This window comes from Tachyglossus aculeatus, chromosome 11, assembly GCF_015852505.1.
Source record: "Tachyglossus aculeatus isolate mTacAcu1 chromosome 11, mTacAcu1.pri, whole genome shotgun sequence".
In the NCBI taxonomy this organism is placed as follows: Eukaryota; Metazoa; Chordata; class Mammalia; order Monotremata; family Tachyglossidae; genus Tachyglossus; species Tachyglossus aculeatus.
In genome coordinates, this window is record NC_052076.1 from 23648071 (window position 1) to 23663972 (window position 15902).

At 54.9% G+C, this 15902-nt stretch overlaps 1 protein-coding gene across 1 annotated transcript; it reads left to right on the forward strand.

Moving 5' to 3' along the window:
- The first annotated feature begins 788 nt into the window (after positions 1-788).
- On the forward strand, positions 789-15331 carry PSMC5 (proteasome 26S subunit, ATPase 5). Its single transcript, XM_038753915.1, has 12 exons — positions 789-879; positions 3213-3284; positions 5686-5755; positions 9135-9232; positions 9328-9384; positions 9501-9731; positions 9805-9931; positions 13457-13647; positions 13734-13832; positions 13911-14021; positions 14103-14189; positions 15222-15331. The coding sequence occupies exons 1-12, from the start codon at positions 856-858 to the stop codon at positions 15273-15275; spliced, it is 1221 nt and encodes a 406-aa protein (XP_038609843.1). The 5' UTR covers positions 789-855; the 3' UTR covers positions 15276-15331.
- The last annotated feature ends 571 nt before the right edge of the window (positions 15332-15902 follow it).

Sequence of the window (15902 nt, forward strand, 5' to 3'; positions counted from 1 at the left end):
AAATAGAATAAATATGTACCAAAAAATTGAGTAATACAAACATATATACATATATGTATATATATGTATGCCCTCCCTCTGCCCATCCTTCAAGCTATCTCTCTTCCTTCAATGCCCTACTGAGAGCTCACCTCCTCCAGGAGGCCTTCCCACACCGAGCCCCTTCCTTCCTCTCCCCCTCGTCCCCTTCCCCATCCCCCATCTCACCTCCTTCCCTTCCCCACAGCACCTGAATATATGTATGTATGTCTGTACATAGTTATTACTCTATTTACTTATTTATTTATAAATCTTACTTGTACCTATCCTATTTATTTTATTTTGTTAGTATGTTTGGTTTTTTTCTCTGTCTCCCCCTTCTAGACTGTGAACCCACTGTTGGGTAGGGACTGTCTCTAGATGTTGCCAATTTGTACTTCCCAAGCACTTAGTCCAGTGCTCTGCACATAGTAAGCGCTCAATAAATAAGATTGATTGATTGATTGATTGATTGATTGATATATACATAGGACCCACTCCTCTCCGGAAGTCCGGCCCGCCGCCTGCTTGGTGCGCAGGCGCGGTCCGACCCCTCGCCAGAAGTTCCGCCCGCCGCCCGCTTAGTGCGCAGGCGCGGCCCGACCTTTCGCCAGAAGTCCGGCCCGCCGCCCGCTTAGTGCGCAGGCGCGGCCCGACCCCTCGCCGGAAGTCCGGGCCACCGCCCACTTAGTGCGCAGGCGCGGACCCACCCCTCGCCGGAAGTCCGGCCCGCCGCCCTCTTGGTGCGCAGGCGCGGCCCGACCCTTAACCCGGAAGTGGTTCCCGCGGCCTGGCTCAGATGCCGGTTGCCGCCGCCGCCGCCGGAAGTGGGCAAAGATGGCGCTGGACGGGCCCGAGCAGGTGAGGGACCGCCATGGGGGGGGGGGGGGGGACGATCTGCTGCATCACCGGCCCCCCCCCGGGGAGGGCGAAACATTCACTTAGTCATTCGCTCATTCAATCATCATCATCATCAATCGTATTTATTGAGCGCTTACTGTGTGCAGAGCACTGGACTAAGCGCTTGGGAAGTACAAGTTGGCAACATGTAGAGACAGTCCCTACCCAACAGCGGGCTCACAGTCTAAAAGGGGGAGACAGAGAACAAAACCAAACATACCAACAAAATAAAATAAATAGAATAGATAGGTACAAGTAAAATAAATAGAGTAATAAATATGTACCAACATAAATCCATATATACAGGTGCTGTGGGGAAGGGAAGGAGGTAAGATGGGGGGGTGGAGGGGGGATGGATGTTCATTCACTCATTCAATCGTATTTATTGAGCGCTTACTGTGTGCAGAGCACTGGACTAAGCGCTTGGGAAGTACAAGTTGGCAACAGATAGAGACGGCCCCTACCCAACAGCGGGCTCACAGGCTAGAAGGGGGAGACAGACAACAAAACAAAACGTTAATTCGTTCATTCAGTCGTATTTACTGAGCGCTGACTGTGTGCAGAGCACTGGACTAAGCGCCTGGGAAGTCCAAGTCGGCAACATCTAGAGACGGTCTCTCCCCAGCAGCGGGCTCACAGGCTAGAAGGGGGAGACGGGCAACAAAGCAAAACATTAATTTATTCATTCAATCGTACTTACTTAGCGCCTAACTGTGTGCAGAGCACTGTATTAAGCGCTTGGGAAGCACAAGTCGGCAGCATGTAGAGACGGACCCTACACAACAAGGGGCTCACAGTCCAGGAGGAGGAGATAGGCAACAAAACAAAACATTAATCTGTTCATTCAGTAGTATTTACTGAGCGCTAACTGTGTGCAGAGCACTGGACTAAGCGCTTGGGAAGTCCAAGCTGGCAACATCTAGAGACGGTCCCTACCCAACAAGGGACTCACGGTCTAGAAGGGGGAGACGGACAACAAAACAAAACATTAATTCACTCATTCAATCGTGTTTACTGAGCGCTAACTGTGTGCAGAGCACTGTATTAAGCGCTTGGGAAGCACAAATCGGCAACATCTAGAGACGGTCCCTGCCCAACAAGGGGCTCACAGTCTACAAGGGGGAGACAGACAACAAAACATTAATTCACTCATTCAGTCGTGTTTACTGAGTGCTAACTGTGTGCAGAGCGCTGTATTAAGCGCTTGGGAAGCACAAATCGGCAACATCTAGAGACGGTCCCTGCCCAACAAGGGGCTCACAGTCTAGAAGGAGGAGACAGGCAACAAAACAAAGCGTTAATTCGTTCATTCAGTCGTATTTACTGAGCGCTTACTGTGTGCAGAGCACTGGACTAAGCGCTTGGGAAGCACAAGTCAGTAACAGATAGAGACGGTCCCTACCCAACAACGGGTTCACAGTCTAGAAGGAGGAGACAGACGACAAAACAAAACATTAATTTACTCATTCAGTCGTATTTATTGAGCACTAACTGTGTGCAGGGCACTGAACTAAGCGCTTGGGAAGTCCAAGTCGGCAACATCTAGAGACGGTCTCTACCCAGCAACGGGAAAACAGACAACAAAACAAAGCATGTGGACAGGTGTCAGGATATCAGAATAAATAGAAATAAAGCGTATAGAATTCAGTCATTCATTCACTTGATCGTATATAGTAATAATCACTATTGTATCTGTTAAGCGCTTACTATGTGCCAAGCACTGTTCTAAGCACAGTAGATAGAAGATAATCCGATTGTCCCATATTGTTGCCAATTTGTGCTTCCCAAGCGCTTAGTACAGTGCTCTGCACATAGTAAGCGCTCAATAAATACGATTGATGATGGTGATGATTGGGCTCACACTTTTTAATCCCCATTTTCCAGATGGGGTAACTGAGGCCCGGAGGAGTGAAGCGACTTGCCCAAGGTCACCCAGCAGACAAGTAGCGGAGTCGGGATTAGAACCCACGACCTCTGACTCCCGAGCCCGGGCTCTTTTCTACTGAGCCCCGCTGCTTCCCTATTTATTTATTCATTCATGCATTCCATCGTATTTATTAAGCGCTGACTGTGTGCCGAGCACTGGACTGAGCGCTCAGGAAGTCCAAGGGGACCGGCTCTGTTGCCGACTTGGACTTCCCAAGCGCTTAGCACAGTGCTCTGCACACAGTAAGCGCTCAGTATGATGAAATGAATACGGTGGGCCCGTCCCTTACCCACAGCAAGCTTACAGTCCGGAGGGAGTTGGATCAGTGGGATCGGGCTGACGAGGCGGCGGTGCCTTCTGCTTGCAGATGGAGTTGGAGGAGGGCAAGGTGGGCAGCGGCCTCCGCCAGTATTACCTGTCGAAGATCGAGGAGCTGCAGGTGAGTGCCACCCCCGGCCCCGTTCCTTCGTTCAGGGAGCGCTTACTGGGTGCCGAGCACTGTAGTAAGCGCTCGGGACCGTGCGACGCGACGCCAAGCGGACACGTTCCCTGCCCACAACGAGCTTAGAGTCCAGGAGGAGTGGGCCCCAGAGCCAGGCCCGGGGAGGAGGAGGAAGAGGCTTCCCGGAGGGGTTCGGTTCCTAGTTGGGCTTGGAAGTGGGGGAAATCGATCCATCAGTGGTATTTATTGAGCGCTTACTACGTGCTGAGCACCGGACTGAGCGCTTGCGAGGGAACAGCGGACTTGACAGGCGCCCCTAGCTCTGCTGAGAGCTCACCTCCTCCAGGAGGCCTTCCCAGACTGAGCCCCTTCCTTCCTCTCCCCCTCGTCCCCCTCTCCATACCCCATCTTACCTCCTTCCCTTCCCCACAGCACCTCTATATATGTATATATGTTTGTACATATTTATTACTCTATTTTATTTGTACATATTTATTCTATTTTATTTTGTTAGTATGTTTGTTTTTTTTTTCTCTGTCTCCCCCTTTTAGACTGTGAGCCCAATGTTGGGTAGGGACTGTCTCTGTATGTTGCCAATTTGTACTTCCCAAGAGCTTAGTACAGTGCTCTGCACATAGTAAGCGCTCAATAAATACGATTGATTGATTGATTGATTCCCGAAGGGGCTCGGTTCCTAGTTAGGCTTGGAAGTGGGGGGAAATCAATCCATCAGTGGTATTTATTGAGCGCTTACTACTGAGCGCTTGCAAGGGAACGGCGGACTTGACAGACACGCCCCTGCCCACAGAGGGACTTATCGGTGGTATTTATTGAGCGCTTACTACGTGCTGAGCACCGGACTGAGCGCTTGCGAGGGAACAGCGGACTTGACAGACACACCCCTGCCCACAGTGGGACTTATCAGTGGTATTTATTGAGCACTTACTACGTGCTGAGCACTGGACTGAGCACTTGCGAGGGAACAGCGGACTTGACAGACACGCCCCTGCCCACAGAGAGAGCGTGTCTCAGTGGAAAGAGCCCGGGCTTTGGAGTCAGAGGTCATGGGTTCAAATCCTGCCCCCGCCACTTGTCAGCTGTGTGACTTTGGGCAATTCACTTCACTTCTCTGGGCCTCAGTTCCCTCATCTGTAAAATGGGGATGAAGACTGTGAGCCCCCCCGTGGGACAACCTGATCACCCTGTATCCTCTCCAGCACTTAGAACAGGGCTTGGCACAGAGTAAGTGCCTAACAAATGCCACAATTATTATTATTATCGGTGGTGTTTATTGAGCGCTTACTACGTGCCGAGCACTGGACTGAGCGCTTGCAAGGGAACGGCGGAATTGACAGACACGCCCCTGCCCACAGAGGGACTTATCGGTGGTATTTATTGAGCGCTTACTATGTGCTGAGCACCGGACTGAGCGCTTTGGAGGGAACAGCGGACTTGACAGACACGCCCCTGCCCATAGAGGGACTTATCAGTGGTATTTATTGAGCGCTTACTACGTGCTGAGCACTGGACTGAGCGCTTGTGAGGGAACATGCCCCTTCCCACAGAGGGACTTATCAGTGGTATTTATTGAGCGCTTACTACGTGCTGAGCACCGGACTGAGCGCTTGCGAGGGAACAGCGGAATTGACAGACACGCCCCTGCCCACAGAGGGACTTATCTGTGATATTTATTGAGCGCTTACTACGTGCGCTGAGCACTGGACTGAGCGCTTGCGAGGGAACAGCGGACTTGACAGACACGCCCCTGCCCACAGAGGGACTTATCAGTGGTATTTATTGAGCGCTTACTACGTGCTGAGCACTGGACTGAGCGCTTGCGAGGAAACAGCGGACTTGACAGACACGCCCCTGCCCACAGAGGGACTTATCGGTGGTATTTATTGAGCGCTTACTACGTGCTGAGCACTGGACTGAGCCCACAGAGGAACTTACTGTCTACACGATGATGATGCTGGTAGTTGTTAAGCGCTTACTATGTGCCAAGCACTGTTCTAAGCGCCGGTGGAAGCGTGGCCCTGCTCGGGGCCCGGAGACGGGAGAAGAGTGCCGTGGGCCTGGTGAGCGGGATGGGGGGCCCCCAAGGGTCCCTGAGGTTTTTGAGGGGGCGTCGGGGCAACGTCTGCCCGCCGGGGTCGGGGAATCAATCAATCGTATTTATTGAGCGCTTACTATGTGCAGAGCACTGTACTAAGCGCTTGGGAAGTACAAATTGGCAACATATAGAGACGGTCCCTACCCAACAGTGGGCTCACAGTCTAAAAATTGGGCTCACAGTCTAAAAAGGGGGGGTCCCCGCTGCCCGGGGCGGTGGTAGCGCTCAGTAAATACGATTGATGATGATGATGATTGACGCCCCCCGCCTTGCGCCCCCGAACAGCTGATCGTGAACGACAAGAGCCAGAACCTGCGGCGACTGCAGGCCCAGAGAAACGAGCTGAATGCCAAGGGTAAGCGGGGGGCCGGGCCTCGGGGGTCCCTCTCCCCACCGGAGACGGGCGGCGGGGGGGAAAGCGGCGGGGCCCCCCCCGATCCATCCGCGATGTCCGTCGCGGCTACTGAGCGCCCAGTCCGACGGAGCGGGTTGACGTGCTCCCTGCCCACGGGGAGCTTGGAGTCTCCCCCTTTTCGACTGTGATCCCACTGTTGGGTAAGGACCGTCTCTATATGTTGCCAACTTGGACTTCCCAAGCGCTCAGTACAGTGCTGTGCACACAGTAAGCGCTCAATAAATACGACGGATTGATCGATTGAGCGGCCCAGAGCCGCCCGGCGGGAGACGTAGGCTCCTTTCCCCAAGCCGATGGCCCTCCCGGCTCGTCCTAGCGGGAGGAGGCCTGGGAATCCGGACATCTGGGTCCTGATCCCAACTCTGGTGATGTCGGTCCTGTCATTTAACTTCTTGGGGCCTCGGTCTCCCGTTCTGTAAAATGGGGTGAGATCGATCGATCAATCGATCGTATTTATTGAGCGCTTACCGTGTGCAGAGCACCGGACTGAGCGCTTGGGAAGTCCAAGTTGGCAACATATAGAGACAGTCCCGACCCAACAGTGGGCTCACAGTCGAAAAGGGGGAGACAGAGAACAAAACCAAACATACTAACAAAATAAAATAAATAGAATAGATAGGTACAAGATAATAAATAAATAGAGTAATAAATCTGTACAAACATATATACACATATACAGGTGCTGTGGGGAAGGGAAGGAGGGAAGATGGGGGGGATGGAGAGGGGGACGAAGGGGAGAGGAAGGAAGGGGCTCAGCCTGGGAAGGCCCTGAGCTCTTGAAGGGAGGAATCAATGTTTCAATCAATCGTATTTATTGAGCGCTTACTGTGTGCAGAGCACTGGACTAAGCGCTTGGGAAGTCCAAGTTGGCAACATATAGAGACGGTCCCGACCCAACAGTGGGCTCACAGTCGAAAAAATCCGTCCTCCCCCTTAGACCGGGAGTCCCCTGAGGGGCCAGGGACCGCCTCCGGTCTGGCCATCTCGTACTTTGCGCTTAGTCCAGTGCTCTGCACACAGTGAGCGTTCAATAGATACGATTGACTGAATCTCATATCCACCCCGGCGCACGCGCAGTCTAGTAATGAGGGCCCGGGAGATGGAGGGAGCGGGTTCTAATCCTGGCCGTGCCACCTGTCTGACCTCGGGCGAGTCACGCCACTCGCCTCGGTGACCTCACGTGACAATAGGGATTGAGACGGAGCCCCATGCGGGGCGGGCCTGCGTTCAACCCGCTTAACTCGTATCTCTCTCGGCGCTTGGCACATAGTAGGCGCCTACTAGATGATCATCATCATCAATCGTATTTATTGAGCGCTTACTGTGTGCAGAGCGCTGGACTAAGCGCTTGGGAAGAACAAGTTGGCAACACATAGAGACGGTCCCTACCCAACATCATCATCATCATCATCAATCGTATTTATTGAGCGCTTACTGTGTGCAGAGCACTGGACTAAGCGCTTGGGAAGAACAAGTTGGCAACATATAGAGACGGTCCCTACCCAACATCATCATCATCATCATCAATCGTATTTATTGAGCGTTTACTGTGTGCAGAGCACTGGACTAAGCGCTTGGGAAGAACAAGTTGGCAACATATAGAGACGGTCCCTACCCAACATCATCATCATCATCATCAATCGTATTTATTGAGCGCTTACTGTGTGCAGAGCACTGGACTAAGCGCTTGGGAAGAACAAGTTGGCAACATCTAGAGACGGTCCCTACCCAACAGTGGGCTCACAGTCTAAAAGGGGGGGAGACGGAGAACACAACCAAACATACTAACAAAATAAAATAAATAGAATAGATGTGGACAAGTAAAATAAATAAATAAATAGAGTAATAAATATTTACAAACATATATCCAGGTGCTGTGGGGAAGGGAAGGAGGTGAGATAAGGGGGATGGAGAGGGGGACGAGGATAAATAGAATAGAATAAATAAATAGCCCCATGGCAAGTGCTTGCGTGGCACAGTGGAAAGAGCCCGGGCTTTGGAGTCAGAGGTCATTCATTCATTCAATCGTATTTATTGAGCGCTTACTGCGTGCAGAGCACTGGACTGAGCGCTTGGGAAGTACAAGTTGGCAACATACAGAGACAGTCCCTACCCGACAGTGGGCTCACAGTCTAGGTCGTGGGTTCAAATCGCGGCTCTGCCAACTATCAACGACTCTGGTCAAGTCACTTCTCTTGGCCTCAGTTCCCTCACCTGGAACTGCTAGACTGTGAGCCCGCTGTCGGGTAGGGACCGTCCCTATATGTCGCCGACTTGCACTTCCCAAGCGCCTAGTACGGTGCTCTGCACACAGTAAGCGCTCCGCCAGTTGTCAGCTGGGTGACTTTGGGCAAGTCACTTCACTTCTCTGTGCCTCAGTTCCCTCATCTGTAAAATGGGGATGAAGACTGTGAGCCCCCCGTGGGACAACCCGATCACCTTGTAACCTCCCTAGCGCTTAGAACAGTGCTTTGCACATAGTAAGCGCTTAATAAATGCTATGAATAATAATAGTAATAAATACGATTGAATGAATGAAAATGGGGATGGAGACTGTGAGCCCCCCGTGGGAGAACCTGATCACCTTGTAACCTCCGCAGCGCTTAGAACAGTGCTTTGCACATAGTAAGCACTTAATAAATGCTATTAACAATAATAATAATAATAAATATGATTGAATGAATGAAAATGGGGATGGAAACTGTGAGCCCCCCGTGGGACAGCCTGACCACCTTGTAACCTCCCTAGCGCTTAGAACAGTGCTTTGCACATAGTAAGCGCTTAATAAATGCTATTAATAATAATAATAGTAATAAATACGATTGAATGAATGAAAATGGGGATGGAGACTGTGAGCCCCCCGTGGGACAACCTGATCACCTTGTAACCTCCCCAGCGCTTAGAACAGTGCTCTGTACATAGCACTTCATAAATGCTATTAATAATAGTAATTAATACGACCGAATGAATGAAAATGGGGATGGAGACTGTGAGCCCCCCCCCGTGGAACAGCCTGATCACCGTGTAACCTCCCTAGTGCTTAGAACAATGCTTTGCACATAGCACTTAATAAATGCTATTAATAATAATAATGATAATAAATATGATTGAATGAATGAAAATGGGGTGTAACCTCCGCAGCACTTGCTTAGAACAGTGCTTGGCACATAGTAAGCGCTTAACCAATGCCATCGTTGTTATTGTTATTATTCTCTCTTGTACTCCCAACTTGTACTTCCCAAGCGCTTAGTCCAGTGCCGTGCACACAGTAAGCGCTCAATAAATACGATTGATTGATTGATCGATTGATTATTCTCAGTGCGGCTGCTGCGGGAAGAGCTCCAGCTGCTGCAGGAGCAGGGCTCCTACGTTGGAGAGGTGGTCCGGGCCATGGACAAGAAGAAGGTGTTGGTGAAGGTATGGCCCCCTCCCAGATCCCCCCCTATCATCCCGTCCCCCCGTCGTGGTGGTCCGAAGCCCCACGCTGAGCAGCTCCGGGTGTGCACGCCTAGGTCCATCCCGAGGGCAAGTTCGTGGTGGACGTGGACAAGAACATAGACATCAACGACGTGAGTCGGGGGCCGGGGGGCCGGGGATGGGGGGCGTCCGCGGCGGCGGGACGGGGCAGAGGGGCGCGGAGGGGGGGCCCCCCCCGAGTCACCCGGCTGGTGGGCCGCCCGGGCAGGTGACCCCCAACTGCCGCGTGGCCCTGCGCAACGACAGCTACACCCTGCACAAGATCCTGCCCAACAAAGTGGACCCCCTGGTGTCGCTCATGATGGTGGAGAAGGTGCCCGACTCCACCTACGAGATGATCGGCGGCCTGGACAAGCAGATCAAGGAGATCAAGGAGGTCATCGAGCTGCCCGTCAAGCATCCCGAGCTGTTCGAGGCGCTGGGCATCGCGCAGCCCAAGGTGAGGGGAGGCTCGCGGGGGCGGCGGCGGCGGCGGGGGCTCGCCGGGCCGCTGACCCCCAAATCCGTCCCAGGGAGTGTTGCTGTACGGGCCCCCCGGCACCGGGAAAACCCTGCTGGCCCGGGCCGTGGCCCATCACACCGACTGCACCTTCATCCGCGTCTCGGGCTCCGAGCTGGTGCAGAAGTTCATCGGAGAAGGTGAGAGCCCCTCTCCTCCGGGCGGCCTTCCCCGCTTAGCCCGGCCGCCGGGCCGTGGCACCGGCGCACGGGGCGTCTTACCCGCCCGAAGAGGGGAGGGGTGGCGTCTCCGGGAGAAGCGGCTTTGCCACCCCCTTGTTACCTCGGGCTAGCCATTTCTCCGCACCTCTTCTGTGACACGGGGATTCGTCATCATCAATCGTATTTATTGAGCGCTTCCTATGTGCAGAGCACTGTACTAAGCGCTTGGGAAGTCCAAATTGGCAACATGTAGAGACAGTCCCTACCCAACAGTGGGCTCACGGTCTAAAACGGGGATTCGAAACCCGTTTCCCTCCTCCTCGGACTGGGCACCCCGGGTGAGGTAGGGACCGTGTCCCACCCGGTTATCCTGCTCCTGTCATCATCATCATCATCAATCATATTTATTGAGCGCTTCCTATGTGCAGAGCACTGTACTAAGCGCTTGGGAAGTCCAAATTGGCAACATATAGAGACAGTCCCTACCCAACAGTGGGCTCACGGTCTAAAAGGGGGATTCGAAACCCGTTTCCCTCCTCCTCGGACTGGGCACCCCGGGTGAGGTAGGGACCGTGTCCCACCCGGTTATCCTGCTCCTGTCATCATCATCATCATCATCAATCGTATTTATTGAGCGCTTCCTATGTGCAGAGCACTGTACTAAGCGCTTGGGAAGTCCAAATTGGCAACATATAGAGACAGTCGCTACCCAACAGTGGGCTCACAGTCTGAAACGGGGATTCGAAACCCGTTTCCCTCCTCCCCGGACTGGGCACCCCGGGTGAGGTAGGGACCGTGTCCCACCCGGTTATCCTCCTCCTGCCATCATCATCATCATCAATCGTATTTATTGAGCGCTTCCTATGTGCAGAGCACTGTACTAAGCGCTTGGGAAGTCCAAATTGGCAACACATAGAGACAGTCCCTACCCAACAGTGGGCTCACGGTCTAAAAGGGGGATTTGAAACCCGTTTCCCTCCTCCCCGGACTGGGCACCCCAGGTGAGGTAGGGACCGCGTCCCACCCGGTTATCCTGCTCCTGTCATCATCATCATCATCAATCGTATTTATTGAGCGCTTACTATGTGCAGAGCACTGTACTAAGCGCTTGGGAAGTCCAAATTGGCAACATATAGAGGCAGTCCCTACCCAACAGTGGGCTCACGGTCTAAAACGGGGATTCGAAACCCATTTCCCTCCTCCCCGGACTGGGCACCCCGGGTGAGGTAGGGACCGTGTCCCACCCGGTTATCCTGCTCCTGTCATCATCATCATCAATCGTATTTATTGAGCGCTTCCTATGTGCAGAGCACTGTACTAAGCGCTTGGGAAGTCCAAATTGGCAACATGTAGAGACAGTCCCTACCCAACAGTGGGCTCACGGTCTAAAACGGGGATTCGAAACCCGTTTCCCTCCTCCTCGGACTGGGCACCCCGGGTGAGGTAGGGACCGTGTCCCACCCGGTTATCCTGCTCCTGTCATCATCATCATCATCAATCATATTTATTGAGCGCTTCCTATGTGCAGAGCACTGTACTAAGCGCTTGGGAAGTCCAAATTGGCAACATGTAGAGACAGTCCCTACCCAACAGTGGGCTCACGGTCTAAAATGGGGATTCGAAACCCGTTTCCCTCCTCCTCGGACTGGGCACCCCCGGGTGAGGTAGGGACCGTGTCCCACCCGGTTATCCTGCTCCTGTCATCATCATCATCATCAATCATATTTATTGAGCGCTTCCTATGTGCAGAGCACTGTACTAAGCGCTTGGGAAGTCCAAATTGGCAACATGTAGAGACAGTCCCTACCCAACAGTGGGCTCACGGTTTAAAACGGGGATTCGAAACCCGTTTCCCTCCTCCCCGGACTGGGCACCCCGGGTGAGGTAGGGACCGTGTCCCACCCGGTTATCCTGCTCCTGTCATCATCATCATCATCAATCATATTTATTGAGCGCTTCCTATGTGCAGAGCACTGTACTAAGCGCTTGGGAAGTCCAAATTGGCAACATGTAGAGACAGTCCCTACCCAACAGTGGGCTCACGGTTTAAAACGGGGATTCGAAACCCGTTTCCCTCCTCCTCGGACTGGGCACCCCGGGTGAGGTAGGGACCGTGTCCCACCCGGTTATCCTGCTCCTGTCATCATCATCATCATCAATCATATTTATTGAGCGCTTCCTATGTGCAGAGCACTGTACTAAGCGCTTGGGAAGTCCAAATTGGCAACACATAGAGACAGTCCCTACCCAACAGTGGGCTCACGGTCTAAAAGGGGGATTTGAAACCCGTTTCCCTCCTCCCCGGACTGGGCACCCCAGGTGAGGTAGGGACCGCGTCCCACCCGGTTATCCTGCTCCTGTCATCATCATCATCATCAATCGTATTTATTGAGCGCTTCCTATGTGCAGAGCACTGTACTAAGCGCTTGGGAAGTCCAAATTGGCAACATATAGAGACAGTCCCTACCCAACAGTGGGCTCACGGTCTAAAAGGGGGATTCGAAACCCGTTTCCCTCCTCCTCGGACTGGGCACCCCGGGTGAGGTAGGGACCGTGTCCCACCCGGTTATCCTGCTCCTGTCATCATCATCATCATCAATCGTATTTATTGAGCGCTTCCTATGTGCAGAGCACTGTACTAAGCACTTGGGAAGTACAAATTGGCAACACATAGAGACAGTCGCTACCCAACAGTGGGCTCACGGTCTAAAACGGGGATTCGAAACCCGTTTCCCTCCTCCCCGGACTGGGCACCCCGGGTGAGGTAGGGACCGTGTCCCACCCGGTTATCCTGCTCCTGCCATCATCATCATCATCAATCGTATTTATTGAGCGCTTCCTATGTGCAGAGCACTGTACTAAGCGCTTGGGAAGTCCAAATTGGCAACACATAGAGACAGTCCCTACCCAACAGTGGGCTCACGGTCTAAACCGGGGATTCGAAACCCGTTTCCCTCCTCCTCGGACTGGGCACCCCAGGTGAGGTAGGGACCGTGTCCCACCCGGTTATCCTGCTCCTGCCATCATCATCAATCGTATTTATTGAGCGCTTCCTATGTGCAGAGCACTGTACTAAGCGCTTGGGAAGTCCAAATTGGCAACAGATAGAGACAGTCCCTACCCAACAGTGGGCTCACGGTCTAAAACGGGGATTCGAAACCCGTTTCCCTCCTCCCCGGACTGGGCACCCCGGGTGAGGCAGGGACCGTGTCCCACCCGGTTATCCTGCTCCTGTCCCCAGTCAGCACGGCGTCAAGTGCTCGGCCCGTTCCGCAGGCGCTTAGTCCAGTGCTCCGCACACAGTAAGCGCTCAATAAATGCGATTGATGATGGGATCGTCACCGCTCCCTCCGCCGTGGTCCCCTCAGAGCAACTGTTGCTCTGTCCCTGGGCGACGCTCGGCCGCCACTGCCAACCGACCGATCCGACGGAGCCGTTGGGCCGGCCGGGGGCCGACCCACCCCGCGCTGACCGCCCCTGGACGGCTGGTTTCCCCGCCCCCAGGGGCCCGCATGGTGCGGGAGCTGTTCGTCATGGCCCGGGAGCACGCCCCCTCCATCATCTTCATGGACGAGATCGACTCCATCGGCTCCTCGCGCCTGGAGGGGGGCTCCGGCGGCGACAGCGAGGTGCAGCGCACGATGCTGGAGCTGCTCAACCAGCTGGACGGCTTCGAGGCCACCAAGAACATCAAGGTGGGCGGGCCGGGGGGCGGCGGCGGCGGCGGGGGGCCGGGCTCGCCCGTCCCGCGAGACCCTGACGACGGTCCGCCGGCCCCCAGGTCATCATGGCCACCAACAGGATCGACATCCTGGATTCGGCCCTGCTGCGCCCGGGCCGCATCGACAGGAAGATTGAGTTCCCCCCGCCCAACGAGGAGGTAGGGTGGTTTTGGGGTGGCGGGGACGGGACGGGACGGGACGGGAGGGCGGGCACTGAGGTGCCCTGCCGGCCCCAGGCCCGCCTGGACATCCTCAAGATCCACTCGCGGAAGATGAACCTGACGCGGGGCATCAACCTGCGCAAGATCGCCGAGCTCATGCCGGGGGCGTCGGGGGCCGAAGTCAAGGTAGGCGGCCGGGGCTCGGGGCCGGGGGATGGATTCGGCGGGGGGCGACGCGGGCCCCTCACCTCCCTCCCGCCCCCCCAGGGCGTGTGCACGGAGGCCGGCATGTACGCCCTGCGGGAACGCCGCGTCCACGTCACGCAGGAGGACTTCGAGATGGCCGTGGCCAAGGTAGAGAGAAGCAGCGGGGCTCGGTGGAAAGAGCCTGGGGTTGGGGGGCGGAGGTCGTGGCTTCCCATGATAAGGATGGTATTTGTTCAATCAATCAATCGATCCTATTTAGTGAGCGCTTACTGTGTGCAGAGCACTGGACTAAGCGCTTGGGAAGTCCAAGGCGGCGCTTACTACGTTCGAAGCACCGTTCCGAGCGCTGGGGAGGTTGCAGGGCGATCGGGTTGTCCCGCGTGGGGCTCACGGTCTTAATCCCCATTTTGCAGGTGAGGTAGCTGAGGCCCAGTGAAGTGACTTGGCCGGGGTCACACGGCTGACAAGTGGCGGAGCCGGGATTTGAACCCATGACCTCCGCCTCCAAAGCCCGGGCTCTTTCCACTGAGCCCGGGTTTCTAACCCCGGCTCCGCCGCTTGTCAGCTGCGTGACCTTGGGCAGGCCGCTTCACTTCCCTGGGCCTCAGTGTCCTCATCAGTAAAATGGGAATTAATAATAATAATGATGGCCCACTGTCGGGTAGGGACCGTCTCTATATGTTGCCAACTTGGACTTCCCAAGTGCTTAGTACAGTGCTCTGCACACAGTAAGTGCTCAATAAATACGATTGAATTTGTTAAGCGCTTACTATGTGCCAAGCACTGTTCTAAGCGCTAGGAGGGATTCCCCCTTCTCGACTGTGAGTCCGCCGTTGGGTCGGGACCGTCTCCAGATGTTGCCAACTTGTACTTCCCAAGCGCTTAGTGCAGTGCTCTGCACACAGTAAGCGCTCAATAAATACGATTGAATGAATTTGTTAAGCGCTTACTATGTGCCAAGCACTGTTCTAAGCGCTAGGAGGGATTCCCCCTTCTCGACTGTGAGCCCACCGTTGGGTCGGGACCGTCTCCAGATGTTGCCAACTTGGACTTCCCAAGCGCTTAGCCCAGTGCTGTGCACACGGTAAGCGCTCAATAAATACGATTGAATGAAGGGGGTGGCGAGAGGGGTTCGGGGGTGCGTGCCCGCTCCCAACCCCCCGTGTGTGCCCCTTGTAGGTCATGCAGAAGGACAGCGAGAAGAACATGTCCATCAAGAAGCTGTGGAAATGAGGGGCCGTGGCCGACCCCAATAAAGCTGTGTTGCCCGGACGCGGTGGTCGTTTTGCTTGGCTTTGGGGCCCCTCCTGCGGGCGCAGGGACCAGGCCCACACGTAAACAAAGGGATTTTTATTGGAAAAAGAAAAAACTCCGAACGAGCCCACCCCGGCCCCCGCTAAAGCCCCCACCCGGCCCCCGCCCCAACCGCCCCGCTCCCGGCGATGATGCCCACGAGGTCGGGGGGCAACCCTGAGCCCCTTGCATAGATGGAGGAAAGAAGTGCCGCGGGAGGGGGGCGGCTGGCATCGCCCCCCCGTGCCCCCGCCCCGGCTCCTCGCTGCCGCCGCCGCCGCGCCCCCCCCCGGGATAGTGCAAATACCTGAAGGAAAGAGACCGGCGGGGCGGAGAGGGGTACGGGGCGGCCCACCCGGATCTTTGGTTTAGAAAAGCCCGCGCCCCCCGACCCCTCCCGGGGCCTGTAAACACGCACTCGCCGCCTTTGGTTCAGAAGGAAAAGTTCTCAGTTGGAGAGTCCCAGCCCAGCCCCTTCGCCCCCACCCACCCACCCACCCTCCGTCCCCCCAATGCCGCCGCCGCCCCCCCCCCACCCCCACCCCCTATATACCAAGCGCCCCCCTC

Bases quoted from the DNA above. Each gene is read 5' to 3' on its own strand.
- PSMC5 (XM_038753915.1), top strand. From the start codon at position 856: ATGGCGCTGGACGGGCCCGAGCAG. The intron at 9,385-9,500 runs GTGAGTCGGGGG...CCGCCCGGGCAG, and splicing joins AGAACATAGACATCAACGAC to GTGACCCCCAACTGCCGCGT. The intron at 13,833-13,910 runs GTAGGGTGGTTT...TGCCGGCCCCAG, and splicing joins TCCCCCCGCCCAACGAGGAG to GCCCGCCTGGACATCCTCAA.